This window comes from Elaeis guineensis, chromosome 4, assembly GCF_000442705.2.
Source record: "Elaeis guineensis isolate ETL-2024a chromosome 4, EG11, whole genome shotgun sequence".
NCBI classification, from domain to species: domain Eukaryota; kingdom Viridiplantae; phylum Streptophyta; class Magnoliopsida; order Arecales; family Arecaceae; genus Elaeis; species Elaeis guineensis.
This window is the reverse complement of record NC_025996.2, coordinates 1,084,942-1,107,225: the sequence shown is the minus strand read 5'-3', so window position 1 is coordinate 1,107,225 and position 22,284 is coordinate 1,084,942. Positions and strand designations below refer to the sequence as shown.

The 22,284-nt window shown below is 43.8% G+C and overlaps 2 protein-coding genes across 8 annotated transcripts in view; one reads left to right on the top strand and one right to left on the bottom strand.

Moving 5' to 3' along the window:
- Positions 1–1,497: 1,497 nt before the first annotated feature.
- On the bottom strand, positions 1,498–4,634 carry LOC105044287 (uncharacterized). Its single transcript, XM_010922107.4, has 3 exons — positions 4,030–4,634; positions 2,386–2,446; positions 1,498–2,143 (listed from the first exon to the last, which is right to left on the bottom strand). Exons 1-3 carry the CDS (start codon positions 4,548–4,550, stop codon positions 1,691–1,693), a joined length of 1,035 nt encoding a protein of 344 aa, XP_010920409.2. The 5' UTR covers positions 4,551–4,634; the 3' UTR covers positions 1,498–1,690.
- A 91-nt stretch (positions 4,635–4,725) lies between these two features.
- LOC109504766 (23 kDa jasmonate-induced protein-like) overlaps positions 4,726–22,284 on the top strand; it is an 85,741-nt gene continuing 68,182 nt past the window's right edge. For 3 of the 7 annotated variants that reach the window (XM_073255254.1, XM_073255253.1, XM_073255255.1), the window contains exons 1-4: positions 4,942–5,695; positions 6,499–6,575; positions 6,738–7,123; positions 7,862–7,990. Coding sequence is in view for 4 of the 7 variants with exons in the window: in XM_073255252.1 (XP_073111353.1) it covers positions 4,741–5,685 (945 nt within the window). In the remaining 3 variants the exon portion in view is untranslated. Of the gene's footprint in view, positions 5,799–6,498; positions 6,576–6,737; positions 7,124–7,861; positions 7,991–22,284 lie in introns of those variants that run through there. The other 4 variants (XM_073255252.1, XM_073255249.1, XM_073255251.1 and 1 more) reach the window with 4 other exon arrangements.

Below are 22,284 nucleotides of genomic sequence, written 5' to 3'. Positions count from 1 at the left end.
TTTTTTTCAGAAATATTGATTTAAAGGATTGAATTGAAAAAATTTGTGGGCAAGTTTATATTTTAAAATTAGATCCTAAATTTGAAAATTCTGTTCAATAAAGTCTTTGACCCCTAGATCCATCTGTCCACCGATCAATCCAACTCAGTTTTATGGGATGAATGGAGGATGCCTCTGGAACTAGTTTTTCTGGGTTAGTCGAGGGAACAACCACAAGGTTACGCCCTTGGCCAGCATTGATCAAAAAATGATAAAATAAAACTTCTCCCATTGCATCATTGACCGTTGTAGAATTAAAGATCAGGCCCAGGATTTGAGTCAAATCAACCTTCCCTCTCCTCCTCAATCGTCGGAGGCCTCACTATTGGTAGTCTATTAATCAAGCTGGTAGATCGATCGAGTGTTGGAGTGCAGAGGTTGTTCCAATCATTGAAGTAAGAGTGTGGGACCGAGCCTTCTGAATGAGAAAGAAAAATAAAAAAGGACTTGAGGAAGGTTCTATCTCTCTATAAAGGAAAAAAAAATAAGAAAAAAAAAAAGAGAAAAAGTTACAAATCGGATCAAGATCGAAAATAGGCTAGATCATGAATATAGTGATCCTAATATGTAGAGTACATCTTATTAGTTATTAAAAAAAAATATTTTTTTATTTTTAATTTTTAAAAAATAAAAATCAAAAAGCAATGTTTGATAATACTATGAAAAGCAAAAAAAAATAAAAAAAATAAAATAGTTATTTTATATGCAAAATAATTTTTTTTTGCTTTCTTTGTTTTGTGCTTTATAGCAACGTGATTATCAAACATGCTTTTTTATTTTTTTGCTTTTGCTCAATAGCAAAAATAAAAAAAATAAAAAATATTTTTAAAAAATTAAAATTAAAAGATGTAACCAAAATCACCTATTCTTATCATGAGTAAAGGATAGATCAACTTCGCCCCTCTAGTGTACAACTGATGCTTCATGCATATTCACAGCCAAGTTCTAGGGACGCTCTTCCCTAACACTTTCTCTTGAACACTCTCTCAATTAAAAAAAAAAAAATTGTTTGGATTTTATTAATCTAGTTGTGGAGAATGATGAATTATAATGTAAATTATTAATATTCATTTAGGTTATATATATATATAAGAGAAAAGGTTTCAAAATATGAAAATAGATGAATCACCTCCTTGAATTGCTGATAGTCCTTTTTTTTTTCCCTAGCACCTTAGTTTGATTTGTTGAGGTGGATTTCAAGGTAGAAGAGAAATTTTCATTTTGTTTATCTAATTTTTCTCAATTTTTATTAAATTTGTTGCATTTTAAACTAAAGCAGTATTTGAGTTAGAAATTTATTGTGTGGTTATGGAATTAAACATTTTATTTGACTGATTCAATTGTATACTTTATAGTGATCTACCTTTACTATTGGTTGGGGTGCCCAAAATTTGACTGGTAAAAGGAAAAGAATGAAGGAAAGCTAAAAATTGAAAAGGAAACTAAACCCAAACGAAATAAGAGCGCAAATATATGGTACCATTTGAATATTGCTGAAATGGCGACTTATTGAAAGACAGACGTACGTCAATTAAAGTGATATATGTTTCTTCATTTGATGGTATCAGGATTTATTAGCGACAAATGTAGATGATAGGCACCCCATCTGGCTCACAAAAGATCTTAATTAGACATGTGCGTAAGCCCATAGCTACTGACTTGCAATTTGACGGGCGAGAACTGCACCGTCGGGCATCGAAGACACGTAGCATTTGAGTCCATCCATACTGGAGATTTGCTTGCCCCCAGAGCCGAAAATCAAGCCAACCAACCAGCCGGCGAATGACCCGAGGATAAATGCTCCTACAATGCCGGTCGCAAATCCTGCCAGCAGCACGAATACAGAAGTCGCCTCGACGCCAATCAAATTACTTGCCACGGCGGCTCCGACGACTTCCCCCAGCATCGCGCCACCGATAGCTGCCGCCGACTCCACAGCGTCGCGTGTGGCGGTTTCAAGGACGTGCTCTGATGAAAATATGTCCCACACCATCATGGCTGCAGTGAAAATTAGCACTGCGATGCCGGCAGCTCCAGCCGCGGTCGCAAACCTCGTCACTCCCACATTTCCACGACCGGATGCCTCAATGATGTCGTAGTACACCTTGACCAGTAGTAGCAATATTGTAAAATAAATATATAGATTATATAAGTTCATATATTTTTAATTAGTGATGCATTGTTATTCATCTAGTGGTGGGAAGCAATAGTACGCAAGTTTCTGCTTAAAGTTTTATAATTATATACGCAGATAGATATTATGTTATTAATTAGCCTTGTTAATAAATTTGAAAAAACCAGTAGCACACTATTTTTAATAACTTTGTAATACCAATATACAATTACCTGTAGCTTTTCATGCTCTTCCAGTTCGGTAAATAGCTTGCCATATCTCTTGGAACTGTACCTACATGCGTCAATCATGATTGGATAAAAATAGAAATGGAAGGTGGATGGGAAACAGCCTCACCACATATGTCCAAATTAAACTACTTGTTAAACTATATATTTTTTCTAAAAATATTGTGGAAGCTCTAAAGCAACCTGCAGAAGTTGGACAAACTGTTTTATTTATAAAGCATTGCTATTTGTCCCAAATTTCTATGGCAAATGATGCGGCGATCCTTGTTAAATGACACATGGAAAAAATCAACCTTAGTTAAATGCTAAATAGACAAATTATGGTCCCACTCAATGCATTTACTCCTTTGTTAAATGCCATATTATTTGGTATTCAATTTTGAAAAAATTATTTAGAATGAAATATCATCATTTTTATTTATATAATATATGTGTGCGCGCCTTCACTTAATCGCACATATTGAACATACTCAAATATTTTCCGCATTAGCCAGACAAAATATATATATATTTTTTTCATGCACAATTAAGCTCTCATGCTTTAGTCACTCGGTACCCATCACCGCTAGAAACAGCGAAGATAATTTTGTAAAATCTTGCCAGGCTAGTTGCAACAAAGAATTTAGATTTTTTTTTTTTTAATTTGATCATGTTCTAAATATTAGAGAAAAATAATGGGGAAATGTGAAATTCTTAGTAGCCTTGGTACATGTAATCATAGAATTTGAGAACTTGGTGAAATATAATTTCAATCTAGATTGAAATTAATGAGAATAACGGATTGAGGCAAAATGAAAGAATTAAATATCCCATCGGTATTACAAGAGAAATTTAGGTAGATCGGTTTGTATCTTTTTTAAAATCAAAATTTGGAAAAAAAAAGTTAGTGTGTATAAAATTTTCAATAAAGAAAATTGATTGACGTACCATATCAATAATAAGCTATTATATCAAATTTTTCTGCTAGGCTATATTAAGTTGAGACTATCTAGATCCATGAACCAATAAATCAAAAATATGCTGAAGATTTAGTGTCCGTTTGAGGGTTTTTACATGGAGAAAAAAGAAACTAAAATTGTTTCTCTTAAAGAAGAGAAAAGAAGAGTAAAAGAAATTGTTTTCTCTTATTTTGTTTGGATATTTAAGAGAGATAAAAATTTATAATTTATGTTTAGTTGGGTAAGAGAAAGTAAAAAAAATAAAATTATTTGTTTAAATTTACATTTTGAAGACATATGAATAATGCATGTAAATTAAAGTATCTTTCTATTTGAATGTTGGGTAATATAAGAATTATACAAATGCTTCAATATTTTTCTTTCCTTTCTCTCTGTAAGCTTCTTCTTTAGTTTTTATATCAATATAATTTAAATATGAGGTTTACATTCAACGCACATAAATTGCAATAGGATTTAGTGCCGTTAGATCAAGTGGTTATTAGCCAAATCCTCTCACATTCAGGGAGGAAAAGTTTGAAAATCATCATTTTCTTCCATTTCTTCTCATTTCCTTCTCGAAAAAACTTCCAAATAAAAATGGAAGAAACTCATTTCCCCTCTCCCTTCATTTCTTTTCAAAACCCTCCATCCATGATTAATATTAAGTACTATCTTATAAAAATTAACATACCTGGTCACAAGCTCATCGAACTGTATCCCACTCTCTTTAACCAATTTTGAGAATTCACGGGACGCGGTACTTTGCTGCTTCCTGATGGATTCCAAGGTTTGATTCCTGTATTCGGATGCATCATTGGCTAATTTCTGAGCTTTCTCCAAATCACCGTTCACTTCTCCTAATTCCTTGATGAAGGCACCAGCATTCTCTGAAATTTTTCCCAGATAATCATATCGCAAGCTACAGTTCCTCACAGTCTGGAGTGCGAGATTGGCAGCATTTATGATATAAGAGTAGATGTCATTAGCTATGGGAGATGCAATGTTGTCGTTCTTATACTCCTCGTCAGCTTTACGACCAGAATCCAAAACGTTAAGAACGGTGTTGTAGCTGTCCCCGCAATCGCGAAGGTACGCAGCGAGTTCGGGCTCAGAACTAAAGTCTATGCTATGTATGGCGTCTACTTCTTGGTAGTAAACAAGCTTGGCAAGCTGGCGCAGTTGCCCATCATCGAGGATAACAAGCTCACTCATTTTTGATGAATTAGCTAGAGAGGTCGATGGAGAAACTGATGGTTTTTGTGTAGGGCTTGTAAATGGTTACCATAGTTAGGCCACAAGGGGATGGGTAATATATAGACAAATTGAACGCCGTGTGATCTATTATTATAAGGGTTTTTTTTTATATTATAAAATTTTAGTAGGCCCATAGCTTCAATGGATAATGTTTGGTGCCAAAACCACGTATATACAATACATTACGACATTTGTCAGATATTCAGCACGTCACGTGGCAGCCCATCAGATTTCTCTCCGTGTTTTTATTTTTATTTTTATTTTCTTTTCGGCGCGCTGTGGATTTGCTCTGAACCTTCTCGAAGGTTTTTTTTTTCCCCTCTCCGTCGGTCTCTGCCGTCGCTGTCCTCCCCAACCCCCCTCCCCTCCCTTCCTCCCCCCCGACTCCGGCGCCACTAACCCCACTCGCATCCCCTCCCCGGCCCCGGACGCCTCCCGCATCCCGCGCGACCGCCCCCTGCACCCTCCGCGGCCCCGCCCGATAAGTGTCGGCTATTCACGGAGGACAGACGGCGTCTTGGCGTTGCCTTTTTTTTTTTCCTTCGTTCCCTTCGCGAGCCATCTGGAAACTTCCCGAGCCCTCCCGAACTCTCGCAAACGCCCACCTCTTTCTCCGCTCTTCTCGCCGCCACATCCCGCCGGTCACCGTCGTCGCCTTCCTCTCCATCGTCACCAACATCGGCGTTCCCCCTCCAGTCTCCCTCACGACGCCGATTTCTTCCCCGCTCTGATCGCTGCCACCTCCCGCCACTCTCCGCCGTCGCTTTCCTCCCGATCCTCATCGGCTTTGGGTTCCCCCACCCAATGTGCTTTAGATCTCCATTTTTTTTCTTTTTTTTGCTTCGAACCCTTCCAGAGTCCTCTTGAATCTTTCCGAGCTCTCGCGGACGCTTGCCTCCTCCCCGCTCTCCTCGCCGCCACCTGCCGCCGGTCTCCGCCGTCGCCTTCCTCCCCATTGTCACCAGCGTCGGGCCTCACAGATCTCCGAAAAAGAAGCCACCGATCTCATCTCTACTCTCCTCAGTGCCACCTTCCGCCGGTCTCCACCGTCGCCTTCCTCCCCATCATGACTGACATCGGCCTTCCTCTCTGACCTCCATCAGGTGCTTTCCTTCCCATAGATTTCTGAAAAAGAAAAAGAAATGAAAAAGAAAAAAAAAAAAAAGGGAAAAAAAGAAATGAAGCACATTCCCGAAGAAGCATCGGGTAATTGGCCAATCCTTGCTTGCTAAATTTTCTTGCCTAGATTGGTTGATTGCAAAATTGTTTATTTTGTTTTTCGTTTCGTATGGTTGGTGATGATCTCATATTGGACTGTTTGATGTAATGCTTACTGTTGCTGAGAGCGTTGCCAGGAGTATTTGTGCCGGGCAGTTGAGTGTGTCACATGATCTTTGTTATGGGATAGAAATTTGGCTTGCTTAGGTTCTGATTTTTGAGATCATAGCACAATTTGCAAACCGACTTCAACTTTATGGCTTATTTTGAGGGGGCCGAAAAAAATCATTATATTGTTAATGTTCACATTAATAAACTCAATGCGCAAAAGTTCATAATAATCCCGTCTTGAATCTTTCTTGGTCTTTCATAGCGATACCTGCTTAAAAGATAGAATTGTTCTTGAATTGGTGATGCACTTAGTTTATTTTTTTTTTCCCCAAATAATTGTTCAACATAGGTCACCAAGATTGAAATTCAATGAAGTCATATTATATTGCACTGGACATGAATTCTTTATGGGAATTGACAATGGCTTTCTGGCTTTTCATTTAAAAATGTTTGAACTAAAATTTCATCTCATAAGGATTCCCCTGATCTTGAAGATAATCTATGATGAGCACAAAGATTATTGTGGCAAAACTGTATTCTAACAATAATTTTTGTATAATAATATTTGCTGTTCCAGTGATTATTTTGGCTTCTAGGATGAAATTATCGAGAGAATCGAATGCAGGATTGCTGCTTGGACCTTCCTTCCAGAAGGTAAGATCATATTAGCTTTCTTGGTTAATTTAGGCATTCCGCTTTCTTTGGTTGCAAGGGAGGGATAGGATGATATGAGTTTATTAAGCATTTTTTGTTATAAAAAGAGATTTTTATTGGATTTTCTCAAAGAAATTAAATGTTTTTTTTTTTTGTTCACAGTACCATCCAGATGCGTGCAAAGGAAGCAATTGTGGCATTCAGTTTCATCGGATTAACGAAGCCTATGATGCAAGCATTCTCCCCTCTTCCCCCTTTTCTCCCCCAAAATCCCTTGAGAAAATTTTTAAATTTTTCATATTGGTATTTTTTTAAGAAAAAATAGCTACTACAGAAACATTTCGTCCAGATTGAATGCTCCATTTTTTTTTCTTTGGGTTGATTTAGACTCATCAATTTTAAACTTTGAGTCATAGTAGAACAAAAAAAAAAGTACTGCTTTGAATGGGCGCCAATGTTTCGTTTTGGTTATGGAAAGTCAGTTATTGTGAAAGAGTCTTCCATGAGGAGGGCAACAACTGTTCATGAAGGAGTGGATATGAAGAAAGGTAAATATTGCTTTCTTTCTTTATTATTTTAATTACCCAATGGCAAAAAGTTTTAGGAGTAGTTCATAAATCCATCATGCCTTTTGTTCATCGACTTATGTTAATATACATTTTTCTTTTAGGATCTACAGTAAGTTTAGAGGATGGGGGTGCTCAGTGCTTTCTAATGTTTCATACCAGTTCTAGGAAGTTAGTTACAGTAGGGCAGTCTTCTCTTCTTTTTGTATTCTACTTTTGACTAATGCTTACCTTTTATTTGCATGTTGTTGATGCCTTTTAATTATCAAGAGTGACACTATTTTCTTTTAATTATTGTGCATGAATGTTGAAATTAAAGCGATGAATGCATCTGGAGGAACTTTAAGTTTGTCTGTGGTGCCAGCAGAATTTATTTTTTATTTTTAATTTTAAGGTAACATATGATGATATTTTGTCCAGAAATTTTGAATTAGTTGTAGATGAAAATAAACATATGCTGCAAACTTTTACGTATCTTTTAGAAATCATAAAATATTAAGTTTACTTTTTCTATTTTTTTTGAGGCACATTTGGTAAATGCAATAAGAATGTCTTTGTATTTTTTGACATGATTGCTTCTATTTTTCTTTATTTTTTTCTAACTAAAAATGTGCTAAACTTATTTTAGGTGCAGTTCATAAATTAATGATTGCATTTATATTGTCTTTATATATATATATGTGTGTGTGTGTGTGTATTTTTATTTTCGAACTGCAATAGTTTCAGAGGGTAGTGGCGGTGATGTGGGTTTTCCAATGTTTCATACCGGATCCGGAAAGTCAGTTATAGTGATGTAGTCTTCAATCAGAAAGGTAGTCGCAATTCCTGAAGAAGAAAATCTTAAGAAAGGTAAATTGTTGACTTTTCTTCTTTTATTTTAATTTATTATTTCTTATTTGCTTTCACCTTTTATTTTTGTATTTTTGAAATGGTATCTTTCTTAGTTGCTATTTGAATGTGTCTTAGAACCAAATATGGTCTAATAAATCATTGGAATTTTTTGTCATTTGAAATAGAACAATGTGAAGCCTAATCTGAAATTTTAAATGAGCTATGCATGTGAGTGCACATTATTTATTTTTTTCATATATTCATATATCGGATACCGATAAAGTGCGAATATTAGTGTATGATATACTTAATTAGTGCATTATATTTGATGAGGTTAGAAAAGTTCCACATCTATATGTACTTGATACTTTATCTAAAACTTAGTTTTAGTTTTTTTTATTTTAAATAATATTTGGTTTTAAGATTTTATTTTTTTAGTGTTTTAAGATTAATTTTAGGATTCTATATATAAATTTATTATATATGGTCCAAAAAATATGCAAAGATCAACATAAATAAAATTGATAGTTTCAGTTCAATGAAGTAACAATATATATATATATATATATATATATATATATATATATATATATATATATATATATATATGATTTAGAAAATTGATTATTAAAAAATAAGTTTAAAATTATGGATTATATTTTTTGATTAATTTTAAGATTTAATATTAAATATTTAAAAATTTAAAATTATAGGCTATTTCTTCAATCATTTTGGTTCATATTTTATTATGAAACTCAATTCAGTAGTACTCTAATAAAATTTTTTGGTATTCATATTTTTAATTTAGATGGAGTTATGATAGATGAAGATTAGCATGAATGTAAGTTCATCAACTAATAAAAATATTATATATTATATTATATAAAAATTTATATATTGATAAAATATCTTAATTTTTTTGTTTTGACTCAAGGTAAATCCCGCCGCGAAGCGCGGGTTATATGCTAGTACAATACATTAAAGTTGAGACCAGTGCCCCTTAGTATGACAAGTGTCGGCTATTCACGGAGGATAGAGATAGATGGTGTACTGGCATTGTCTCTTTTTTTTCCTTTTGGTCCCTTCGCGAGCCATCTGGAAACTTTCCAAGCCCTCCCAAACCGTCGTGAACACCCATCTCTTTCTTTGCTCTTCTCAGCGCCACATCTCGTCGGTCACTGTCGTCGCCTTCCTCTCCATTGTCATCGGCATCGGCCTTCCCCCTCCAGTCTTCCTCACGATGCCGACTTCTTTCCCGATCTCATTGCTGCTACCCCGTCCTCATCGCTGCCACCTCCCGCCAGTCTCCACCGTTGCTTTCCTCTCGATCCTCACCAGCTTCGGGTTTTCTCTTCCAATCTCCCGCAAGTGCTTTCTTTCCGACAGATCTTCATTTTTTTTCTTTTTTTCTTTTTTGCTTCGAATCCTTCCAGAGTTGTCTTGAATCTTTTCGAGCTCTCGCGGTCTCCACTCTCCTCGCTACTACCTGCCGTCGGTCCTTGCTGTTGCCTTCCTCCCTATCATCATCGGCATCGGGCCTCACAGATCTTTGAAAAAGAGACGCCGATCTTATCTCTACTCTCCTCGCTGCCACCTCCTGCTGGTCTCCGCCGTCTCTTTCCTCCCCATCATGATCGACATCAGCCTTCGTCTCTGACCTCCCTCAGGTGCTTTCCTTCTCATAGATTTCTGGAAAAGAAAAAAAAAATGAAAAAGTAAAAAAAGGAGAAAAAAGAAATGAAGCACATTCCTAAAGAAGAATCGGGTAATTGGACAATCCTTGCTTGCTAGATTTTCTTGCCTCGATTGGTTGATTGCAAAATTGTTTATTTGTTTTTCTTTTCGTATGGTTGGTGATGATCTCATATTGGACTGTTTGATGTAATGCTTGCTGTTGCTGATAGCGTTCCCAAGAGTATTTGTGCTGGGAAGTTGAGTGTGTCGGATGATCTTTGTTATGGGATAGAAATTTGGCATGCCTAGGTTCTGATTTTTGAGATCATAGCACAATTTGCAAATTGACTTCAACTTTATGGATTATTTTGAGGGGCCAAAAAAGAATTATTATATTGTTAATGTTCATATTAATATACTCAATGAGCGAAAGTTCATAATAATCCCTTCTTGAATCTTTCTTGGTCTTTCATAGTGATACCTGCGCAAAAGGTAGAATTGTTCTTGAATTGGTGATGCATTTAGTTTATTTTATTTTTTTCCAAAGAATTGTTCAACATAGGTCATCAAGATTGAAATTCAATTAAGTCATATTATATTGCACTGGACATGAATTCTTTATGGGAATTGACAATGGCTTTCTGGCTTTTCATTTAAAAATGTTTGAACTAAAATTTCATCTCATACGGATTCCCCTGATCTTGAAGATAATCTATGATGAGCACAAAGATTATTGTGGCAAAACTGTATTCTAACAATAATTTTTATATAATAATATTTGCTGTTCCAGTGATTATTTTGGCTTCTAGGATGAAATTATCGAGAGAATAGAATGTAGGATTGCTGCTTGGACCTTCCTTCCAGAAGGTAAGATCATATTAGCTTTCTTGGTTAATTTAGGCATTCTGCTTTCTTTGGTTGCAAGGGAGGGATAGGATGATATGAGTTTATTAAGTTTTTTTTTTGTTATAAAAAGAGATTTTTTATTGGATTTTCTCAAAAAAATTAAATGATTTTATTTTGTTCACAGTACCATCCAAAGGTGTGCAAAGAAAGTAATTACGGCGTTCAGTTTCATCGGATCAACGAAGCTTATGACGTAAGCATTCTCCACTCCTTTTTTCTCCAAAGTCCCTCGAGAAAATTTTTGAATATTTCATATTGGTATTTTTTTTAAGAAAAAATAGCTACTATGGAAACATTTTGTTCAGATTGAATGCTTCGTTTTTTTTTTTTCTTTGGGTTGATTTAGACTCGTCAATTTTAAACTTTTAGTCATAGTAGAACAAAAAGAAAGTACTTTGAATGAGCCCCAATGTTTCGTTTTGGTTGTGGAAAGTCAGTTACTGTGAAAGAGTCTTCTATGAGGAGGGCAATAGCTGTTCATGAAGGAGTGGATATCCAACAGTAAAAACTTTTAGGAGTAGTTCATAAATCCATCATGTCTTTTGTTCATCGACTTATGTTAATATACATTTTTCTTTTAGGATCTACGGCAAGTTTAGAGGACGAGGGTGCTGAGTGCCTTCCAATGCTTCATACCGATTCTGGGAAGTTAGTTATAGTAGGCCAATCTTCTCTTCTTTTTGTATTTTGCTTTTGACTCATGCTTATCTTTTATTTGCATGTTGTTGATGCCTTTTAATTATCAAGAGTAATACTGCATTCTTTTAATTATTATGTATGAATGTTGAAATTAAAATGATGAATGCATCTGGAGGAACTTTAAGTTTGTCCATGGCGTCAGTAGGATTTTATTTTTTTAAAATTTTAAAGTAACATATGATGATATTTTGTCAAAAAATTTTGAATTAGTTGTAGATGAAAATAAACATAACCTGCAAACTTTTACGTATCTTTTAGAAATCATAAAATATTAAATTTATTTTCTTTATCTTTTTTAAGCATATTTTAATAAATTCAATAAGAATGTCTTTGTATTTTCTGACATGATTGCTTTCATTTTTTTTATTTTTTTTCTAATTAAAAATATATTAAACTTATTTTAGGTGCAGTTCATAAATTAATGATTGCATTCATATTGTCTCTTTATATATATGTGTGTGTATTTTCATTTTCGAGCTGCAACAGTTTTGGAGGGTGGTGGCGGGGATGTGGGTTTTCCAATATTTCATACTGGATCGGAAAAGTCAGTTATAGTAATCCAGTCTTCAATCATAAAGGTAGTCACTCTTTTCGAAGAAGAAAATATTAAGGAAGATAAATTGTCAATTTTTCTTCTTTTATTTTAATTAATTATTTTTTATTTGCTTTCGCCCCTTGTCTCTGTATTTTTGAAATGGTATCTTTCTGAGTTGCTATTTGAATGTATTTTAGAATCAAATTTGGTCTAATAAATCATTGGAATCTTTTGTCATTTGAAATAGAGCAATGCGAAATCTGATCTGAAATTTTGAATCAGCTATGCATGTGAGTGCACATTATTTATTTTTTTCATGTATTCATATACCGAATATCAATAAAATGCGAATATTAATGTATGATATACTTAATTAGTGCATTATATTTGATTAGGTTAGAAAAGTTTCATATCTATATGTACTTGATATCTTATCTAAAATGTAGTTTTAATTTTTTTCTTTATTTTAAATAATACTTGGTTGTAAAAAATTAGGGTTTTTGAGTTTTTTTATGCATGAATTTTTTAATTGTAAATAAATATATGGATCATGAAATTCATATTAATTTTGATCATGAAAGACGAATCATCAGACAATCCTTTCATATCAATTTACTATTTAATCTAAGTCAAATAAACAATCTATTTTTCATTATGATTTTATATTTTATAGTTATTTTTTTTTGAATTTTTTAGATTGATTTAAAAATTTGTCCAAATATATAAAATATCTAAATTTATTATATACAGTTGAAAAAATATTAAAAAATTAAAAAAATTGATTGTATTAATTGAATAACATTAATTCATAAAAAAATTTATTTTTTAATATTATGGTTCAAAAAGTATGCAAAGATCAATATAAATAGAGTTGATAGTGTCAGAAGTTACAACATATGTATGTATGTATGTATGTATGGAAAATTGATTATTAGAAAAATAAGTTTAACATTATGGATTATATTTTTTGATTGATTTTAAGATTTAATATTTAAATATTTAAAATTATAGGTTATTTTTTCAATATTTAAAATTATAGGTTATTTTTTCAATCTTGCTGGTTCATATTTTTCTATGGAACTCAATTCAGTAATACTTTAATAAATTTTTTGGTATTCGTATGTATGTATGTATGATTTAGAAAATTGATTATGATTATTAGAAAAATAACAAAATTGATTATGATTATTAGAAAAATAACATTATGGATTATATTTTTCGATTATTAGAAAAATAAGTTTGTATGTATGTATGTATGATTTAGAAAATTGATTATTAGAAAAATAAGTTTAACATTATGGATTATATTTTTTGATTATTAGAAAAATAAGTTTTGTTGCGGCCAATCCCCTCGTCGCCTGATTGCCGGGAACAAGCGCCTGCAAAAAAGGAAGTCCACACTGATCGGAGGCGGCTCCGGTGGGGACCTTCCGACGGTCAAGTCAGAGAGGTGACTGGGCAACAGTGAAATGAAGACAGAGAGCTCAAACGAGAGAGAGAAAGAGAGAGAGGGGGAGCAAGCCTGTGGTTTCGAAGTCCCTCTGCACTGTTGCCTTCCCCGATATTTATAGTGGGGCGCGGTATGGCGCCGTCATTAATGGCGCGGACAATTGAGGAATTGTCAACTCACTGTAGTCTGTCAGAGTCGTCGTGAAAGCGTCATATCGCCGCGGAGCTGTCAAATCACTAGGGTTGACAATGCCCTAGGCGGAATAATGTCCTTAGGTGGCAGTGCCGCATATTGCTGTCAGGACTGACAGGCTCCGGCGGCTGCACGGCGATCGGAGGAGTCGACCGACTCTAGGTCGGTGGCCGTCTGTGTGGCGTCGGGTGGAGATTCGGGCCCTTTGACGGTCAGTCGGGCATGTTGCGAGAGTCGGCCATCAGACTCCCTGGTTCAGTCGGCCTGGAGAGTGGAAACCCGACCGACATATCCACGGACGGAAGAGGGCCGTTAATCGATCGGCCGGTCGGTCGGTCCCTCCGGCAGTCGATCGGTCGGACGGTCCCTCCGCCAGTCGGTCGGTCGGTCGGTCCCTTCGTCAGTCGGTCGGTTGGTCGGTCGGTCATAAGTTGGCCGAGCGGGGTCGGTCGGTATTCCCCAACAGTTGCCCCCCTCCACTCCTGAGTCGGACGGTGAGCTGGCCGATGCCATCCCCTGGACAGCGACGCTGGGCGACAAGGAGTGGAATCACCGTGTGCCTAATTTCGATCGTACCGCGGGTTGATGCGATGTCAGGCGTCTTATGAATGCCGTGCGATCCGCTGGCGTCAGGCGTCCAGTCGGTGTCAGGCGTCCAGTCGGTGTCAGACGTCTCGTTCCGTCGGCGTCAGGTGTCACGTCGGCGTCAGGAGGTCGGGTGTCGGACGATTCGGTGTCAGATGATCGGATGTCCGGCGCCTTCTGGGGAACGCAAACCGTCGCCCGACGTCGATTCTGGGAGCGCGGGGCACTGTCAGGCGTCCCATCGAGAACGCGAATCGCCGCGGGCGATTAAATTCGGAACTGCGGTCCTCTTGCCACGTGTCGGAGGTGGTTGGGGCCGTCGTCTTTCGCATTAAATGAGGGCGGTGCGGCTTTCCCGGGATGGGCGCGTCGATCCATCGGGCCGAAGGAAGGGCCCAGATGCCGCCATGTGTCGCCCATCCGGGGGACCTCGATCGGCGCGGGGTCATCTCGGTCGTCGAACGGCCCTATATATATAGGGCCGCCTGCGCTCGAAGCCCCACCTTGAACATCTTGCTGCAGAGACTCTGTCCGAGTGGCCCTTCCGTCGGCGCCGGCAGTTGCCTCCCCTTCCGGTCTCCTGGTGGTTCGTGACCCTTCCCTTCTTCCTTCTTCTTCTTCTCCTTCTTCTTCTCCTTTTTCTTCTTCTCCTTCTTCTCCTTCTTTTTCTTCTTCTCCTTCTTCTTTTTCTTCTTCGGCCTCGCCTTTCCTTTGGTTCTGGTGCGATGGCCGGAAATCCATCTCGGGGGGCTCGATCGGGAAACCCGACCGATGACCCTCGATCGACTCCGGAAGTTGAGGTTTCCTCGCTTTCGGGGCCGAACGTTGATCGGCTTCGGGATCAGTATTGCATCCCGGAGCAGTTTCAACTTTCCGCCCAGGGGCCGGCGGTCGGGTTAACAACCCTCCGCCAGGCCAATTGGCGCTGTACGTCGAAGATCTTCGCGCGGGTCTTCGGCTTCCGATTCCGGAGTTCGTCCGGAATCTGCTGGATTATTACGGACTTTGTCCGGCGCAACTGGCCCGAACTCCGTCCGACTAATAATCAGCTTCACTCTGTTGTGTCAGCTTCTGCCGACCAACCCTCGCATCTCGCTCTTCCGGGCATTTTTTGTGCTCCGACCCCACCATAAAGCCCGAGGGTGGTGGCTCTTCAACCCCCGGAAGGGTCTTTCCTTCATCACTAGTCTTCCATCGTCCATCCACGGGTGGAAGAACCAGTTTTTCTTCGTCTCATCTTCTTCTCCCTGGGGCTTCCCTTCCCACTGGGGCGTGCCCGAACCGAAGCAAACGACAACAGCCGGGTGGAGGCGGACGACCGGGAGGACTTCCACCGACTCAAAGACATGTCGGTTCCGAAGCAGAGGGAGCTTGTTACCGAACAAGCTCTCTATGACGCTGGCCTGAGCTTGGTCCCCCGATTAGGTATCGCCCGATCCCCTGGTCCTCTTTTCATTCGGCCCTTATCCCAGTTCTTAGATTAACATTTCTGTCGGTATCGCAGGGACACCTCCGAGGATGCGGCCGACCGATGTCGAGATCCGGCAGTACGCAGTGAGGAAGAGGCCGGCATCAGGGGCAGGACCTTCGCGTCCACCGAAGAAGCCCACCCCAGCGGCGCCGACCGTCGAAGCGTCGGCGACCGACCAGTCGGAGCCGGTAATAGCGCTCGCGGCTCCGGCAGTGCAACCGGAGGAGAGGCCGGCGGAGGAAGCGGCCGAAGGGACATCGGCGGCCTCGCCGGCAGGTGTGGCGCCGGATGACGTTCGGGAAACCGAACACCATCCGACGGCGTCTGCGGCCGCAACGGGGGGCGCCGGTTCAAACTCGAGCATCCCCTCCCTGCCAGTTTCGTCGGTCGGGGCGGCCGATCGGGGGAAAGCCCCGATGGACCCCGCGGACGACACGAGGTCGGGGAGTCGCACCGTGCCGCCCAGCGCACAGTTCCCCGAAGGGGCGTCGGCGTTGGCCGACCACAACCTGGCCAGGAGGTTGTGCCAGGGGATCCTCCTTCCAGCCGACGTGGAGGCGCTAAGGTCTCGGCAGGTAACCGAGATGTTATCTTCATTCTACCCGACCATGGTCGAGGTAAGTTCCGTTTCGCCTCCTTTTTCCTTAATATTTTAGTTACTTTGTTTTCCTGACGAAACGTTGCATCGGCAGCTGATCTACACCATGTCGAAACTCGAAGCCGGATACCGGAGGTTCGGGAACGTCCGGGCGGCTTGGAAAGAAAGGCGGCGGCGGCCGAAGCCGACCGGGCAATGCTGGTCGACCACCTGAACAGTCGGCCGACCGGGAGGCCAAGTTGGTGGACGAAGTCTCCCGCCTCGAGTCCAAGCTAAGGTCGGCCAGGAAAGAGGCCAAACGTAAGGGTCGAACCGTGCACCGTCTGCGGTGCGAGCGCGACGGTGTTGCCGCCGAACTCGAGGGTGAGCATGAGCAGCTCCGAGTCAGCCTGAAAAACTTGCCAAGGCTGAGGAGGATCTGTCAATCGCCCAGGCCGACGCCGACATATCGAAGGCAGAGGCAGAGTCAGCAAAGGACTCTCTCGTCGGGTGGAAGAGGAAGCAAGGTCGGCGAAGGAGTCGGCAAGTCGGGCGGTGGACGACTTCCGCGCCACCGACCAATACCGGGAGGAAATGTTAGAGTCCGGCTTCGCGTCGTACCGGGTGGGGTACGAGGACGGTCGGGATGCGGTCCAAGCCTTGTACCCGGAGCTGGACCTCAAGTATCGTCCCGCCGGGGGCCGGCGAGCAAGTCACTGAAGAGATGGCCGACCCGTCATCGGGAGGCATCGCCGTGGCGGGGGAGGCCGTCCAGGGACAAGTGGCCGAAGGAGAGACGGCTGCGACTCCTGTCCCGGCGCCGACTGTCAGCCCCCCGCCGACCGACGATCCTGCTTCGGCCGTCGATCCAGCGCCGATCATGGTGGATACGCCGGTCATCCCCGATCTTCCGTCGGTCGAGGAGATCGACTCGGAGGGATGACCGCGGCCTCGTCGGTTTTATCTTTTTCGTTTTTCTTCTTAGAACAATTGTAACTGGGGCTTCGGCCCGATTTTGTAAGCTCTTTTGACCTTGAATGAAATCAATCTTAGGCTTAAACTTTTTCCCCTGTCTGTTTTTCTTTCTTTCATGAGTTGTAGAATGCATCCGAACTCATAGGTCGCCGACTCATATAGGTCGGTTAGGTCGTTCGGCAACTCGCGCTGCCACGAAGGTAGGTCAAGTCCCGACTTTGGACCGGCGTTCGGTGGTCGAGGTCGTAAGTCGGGCGTCCTTCCTCCGGCCATGAGTCGGGTGCGTCCGTTGAGTCGGAAGCCGACCAACCGGGGATAAAAGTGCGGTAGTCGGGTCTCTTCCGACGCGTTCAGTCGGCTGTCGTCCGGCGCATTTAGTCGTCCGAACGCCGATAAGTCGGATCCCGATACCCTCGTGTCGGGTATTCATACTACGTTTCTGATATACGGTGGTAAGTCGAATATCTTCCGGCCGGTAGCATATCGGTTGGTGAATCATGAATGCGACTGAGGTCGCATCGTGTGATAAACGGTGGCAGCCGAATACCCTTCGACCGGCCGTAGCTCGGTCGGTGAGTCACGACGGCGGTCGCATAGGCATTTCGCCTTTCTTTGGTCGGGGCTCAATCGGTAAGTTAGCCGATAGTCTGGCCGAAAGTACGACCGTAGGGAGTGTCAACTCCCGTCAATATAAATATATTGATCCTCGTAAGAGTCTGATATGTCGTCGAAGGTCGAAGGAGTGTGGCTCCCGTTCATGTAGGTATATCGGTCCTTGTCAGAGTCCGGTATGTCGTCGACTATGGAGCCGTCGGTTTCGCACGGATACCAAGTCCGATTGGCACGTCGGGGCTCGACCTTGGTGAGCGCCGATCGTCAGTCGAAGAGTTAAACTTCGAGATTTCAAACTGGATTCGCATTCCCAATGAACAAGTACAAATTTATTGGTGATACAACTTCAGGTTGTCGGCGTTCCATGTTCGGGGAATGGGTTTCCCTTCCAGAGTCTCCAGTCGGTAGGCCCTCGGACCATAGGTGTCTGCTACCGTGTAGGGCCCTCCCAGTTCGGAGCCAGTTCCCTTGGTCCAGGGGCTTCGAGACCTCTGCCTTTCTCAGGACCAAGTCACCAGGCCTGAAGAGCTTTGGTCTGACTCTGGCGTTGTAATACCGGGCCACCTTCTGTCGGTATGAAGCCATGCGAAGTTGAGCTTCGTCTCGCAGTTCAGGGAGGAGGTCTAGGTCGGCCCTCCGACAATCAGAGTTGTCCGGCTCTTGATACCGCTCGACCCTTGTAGACGGCAGTCCAATCTCGAGTGGAATCATTGCCTCCGTTCCATAGGCCAAGCTGAAAGGCGACTCCCGGTCGGAATGCGGGGGGTCGTTCGGTAAGCCCACAGAACGGAGCCCAGCTCGTCGACCCAGAGGCCTTTGGCTTCATTTAGTCGGTTTTGAGCCCGTGCAGTATGGTCCGGTTGGTCACCTCGACTTCGCCGTTGGACTGAGGGTGCCCGATCGAAGTCAGTCGGTGTGTGATGTGAAACCTTGCGCAGAAATCTCTGAAGTCTTGGTTGTCGAATTGCCGCCCATTGTCGGTGATGATGGTATGCGGCAACCCGAACCTGAAGATGATGGATTTTTGGACAAAGTCCTCCATCTTTCGTTCGGTAATCTGTGCCAAGGGTTCGGCCTCCACCCATTTGGTGAAGTAGTCGATGGTGACAACTATGAACTTTCTTTGACCGATGCCGGAGGGAAAGGACCGAGAATGTCGACCCCCCACTGGGCGAAGGGCCATGGAGCGACGATGGGAGCGATTTGGCTGGCCGGTTGGTGCTGCACGTTGGCGTACTTCTGACAGGGTTCGCACCTCCGGACCAACTCAGCCGCGTCCTTCCTCATGGTGGGCCAGTAGTAACCCTGTCGCAGGATTTGTAGGCTAGAGACTTGCCCCCAAGTGATTCCCGCAGATCCCTTCGTGCACTTCTCGGAGAGCATAGTCTGCGTCGGTCGGTCCCAAGCACCTAAGCAAGGGAAGGGAGAACGACCTTTTGTAGAGTCGGCCATCCATGATTACATATTGGGAGGCCGACCATCGGAGCCGCCTGGCCTCCGTGGGATCCTCGGGGCTGATCCCGTCGGTCAAATACCGAACGATCGGGTCCATCCAGCTTGGTTCGGCCGTCAGTTGTAGCACCTCGTCGATCTCGTCGATACTAGGTCGCCCGATATTCTCCACGAAGGTCCGGCCCAGGGCGCCGTAGTCGGACGTCGCGAGCCGGGATAGCGCGTCGGCCCGAGCGTTTTCCGCCCTGGGGATGTGGGAGATCTCGAAGTGTTTGAAGGGCATCACGAGATCTTTCACCTTTTGGCGATATTTGGCCATGGTCGGATCCCGTGTTTCGAACTCGCCCTTGGTCTGTCCGACGATCAGTTGGGAGTCGGAGAAGACTTGGAGATGGTCTATCCGAGTTCTAGTGCTAATTTCAACCCCGCAACGAGCGCCTCGTACTCGGCCTGATTGTTGGAGGCCTTGAAGTCGAATCGGAGGGCGTGTTCGGTGGTCACTCCTTCTGGGCCGGTGAGTAGGAACCGGCCCCGCTCTCCTGAGCGTTGGAAGCCCCATCGATGTGTAGTACCCAGGTCGGGTCGGGGCAACAGTCGGAGGTCCCGACCTTCACCGGGTCGTCCTCCCCCGATTGTGTGTCGGTCGTCGGGCATTCCACGATGAAGTCGGCAAGAACCTGGGCCTTTAAGGCAGGTCTCGGTCGGTACTGGATGTCGAATTCGCCCAGTCTCACAGCCCATTTCGCCAGCCGTCCCGACGTGTCAGGTCGGTGCAAGATAGCCCTCAGGGGCTGGTCGGTGAGGACCACAATGGCATGTGCTTGGAAGTATGGACGGAGTCGCTGTGCCGAAATGACTAGGGCGAAAATCATCTTTTCTGCCTTTGAGTACCGGGTCTCAGCTTCGTGGAGCACCTTGCTGACATAATATACTGGTTGATGAACCCGGTTCTCATTCTCCCGGACGAGCACAGAGCTGACCGCCTCTGGGGAAGTGGCCAAGTAGAGGTACAGGACCTCCCCGACCTCCGGCCTCACAAGGAGTGGCGGGGAGGCGAGGTACTTCTTCAGTTCCTCGAAGGCCTGCCGGCACTCGTCCGGCCAAGAGAACTGCTTGGCCTGCCGCAAGGTTTTGAAGAACGGGAGGCATCTTTCAGCCGACCGAGAGATGAATCGACTGAGGGCGACGATCTTCCCATTCAGCTGCTGGACTTCCTTTTTGGTGTCCGGGTGTCGCATGTCGATGATGGCCTTGATTTTCTCCGGGTTGGCCTCGATTCCTCGTTGCGAGACGAGGAATCCGAGGAACTTCCCCGAAGTTATCCCGAAGGCACACTTGGTCGGGTTCAGCTTCATCCGGTGTCGTCGTAGAGTGCGGAAAGCCTCTTCAAGATCCCGGACATGATCCTGAATCTGCGCACTCTTCACCAGCATATCGTCGACGTATACTTCCATGTTGCGTCCGATCTGATCTTTGAAGACCTTGTTGACGAGTCGTTGGTAGGTGGCGCCAGCATTTTTCAGCCCGAAGGGCATTACTCGGTAGCAGTAGAGACCCTTGGGAGTCACGAAGGCAGTGTGCTCGCCTTCAGGCGCCATTCGGATCTGATTGTACCCGGCGAAGACGTCCATGAAGCTGAGTAGTCGAAATCCGGACGTCGCGTCTACCAGCTGGTCGATCTTCGAAGTGGAAAGCTGTCCTTCGGGCAGGCTCGATTTAAGTCGGTGTAGTCGATACAAATCCTCCATTTTTCGTTGGCCTTCTTGACCATGACAACGTTCGCGAGCCAGTCGGGATAGGTGGTTTCTCTGATAAAGTCCGCCTCGAGTAGCTTATCTACTTCTTCGTCGATGGCCTTCTGTCTTTCCGAGGCAAAAGACTTTTTCTTTTGTCGCACCGGCCTCATAGTCGGATCGATGTTGAGTCGGTGCATCATTGTCTCTGGGGGGATGCCCGACATATCCGCTGCCGACCAAGCGAATACGTCGGCATTGGTTCTCAGCAGCTCCACCAGCCGTCGTCGGTCTGGGTCGGGTAGTTGAGAACCGACCCATACCTTTCGGTCGGGATCCCCGGCCATCGGGATGGGGACGAGCTGCTCAGCCGGTTTGCCCCTTCTCCCTCCTCCCGTGGGTCCAGCTTGTCGATCGCCAGGGAGCCTTCAACTCGTCGCTTTGGGCGGAGATCTGGAAGCATCGTCGGGCGAGCTGTTGATCCCCGCGCATCTCTCCGACCCCGTTTTTGGTCGGGAACCGAACGAGGAGATGGTACGTCGAGACGATTGCCTTGAGGGCGTTAAGTCCGGGTCTTCCAAGTATGGCGTTGTAGGCCGAAGGCACCTGGACGACCGTGAAAGTCAAATGGACCGTGCTTTGCCGCGGTTCGGTGCCGACCGTTACGGGCAGGGTGACCTCCCCTTCTGTTGTGACAACGTCCCCGGCAAAGCCTACCAAGGGTGTAGGGACCCTCTTGAGTCGGTCGTTCGATAATCGCATCCGGGAGAAAGTCGAGTAAAAAAAACGTTTGCGGAACTTCCATTATCTACAAAAATTCTTTTTACATCGTAGTTTGCTATTGTTGCCGAGACAACAACAGCGTCGTCGTGGGGAGTTTGGATGCCCCGAACGTCTTCTTCTGTAAAAGTAATCACGTCGTTCGGGCGCGGCTTCTTCATGGGCTCCCTCTTAGCAGACGTCCCTGGGCCGAGTCGTTTGAAAATCATATTGATGACCCCGGCCGTCGGCTGATTGGTGGTTGCTTCCTCAGTCGGCTGGGGTCGTCGGTCGGTCACAGGTTGGGTTGGGGGTTCCTCCGGAATTTATCGAGATACCCTCGGTGGATGAGGGCTTCGATCTCGTCCTTAAGCTGGATGCATTGCTCGGTATTATGGCCGTGGCCCCGGTGGAATCGGCAGTATTTTCGTTGGTTGAGACCTTTTGCCTTCAGAGGCGGAGGCCGTCGCAGGTATTCTTTCCCCTCGATCTCCATCAAAATCTGCGCACGGGGCGCAGAGAGAGGAGTGTAGGAATCATACCTGGGGCGTGTCGGCCTTGGAGTCTGCCGTTGGGGCGACTTTTGGTTCTGTCGTGGTGTCGAGACCCGACCATCGGTCGGGGGCCTGCTGGGCGCAGCGGGTTCCCGACCCTTCCTCCGCTTCTCCTTCGGGCCTCTGGGTTCGGCCAAG

Excerpts from the sequence above, each read along its gene's own strand:
- LOC105044287 (XM_010922107.4), bottom strand. The coding sequence starts at position 4,550 with ATGAGTGAGCTTGTTATCCTCGATGATGGGCAACTGCGCCAGCTTGCC. Across the intron at positions 2,447-4,029 it reads TTCGATGAGCTTGTGACCAG|GTACAGTTCCAAGAGATATG; the intron begins GTATGTTAATTT and ends TGACGCATGTAG. Across the intron at positions 2,144-2,385 it reads AAGAGCATGAAAAGCTACAG|GTGTACTACGACATCATTGA; the intron begins GTAATTGTATAT and ends CTACTGGTCAAG.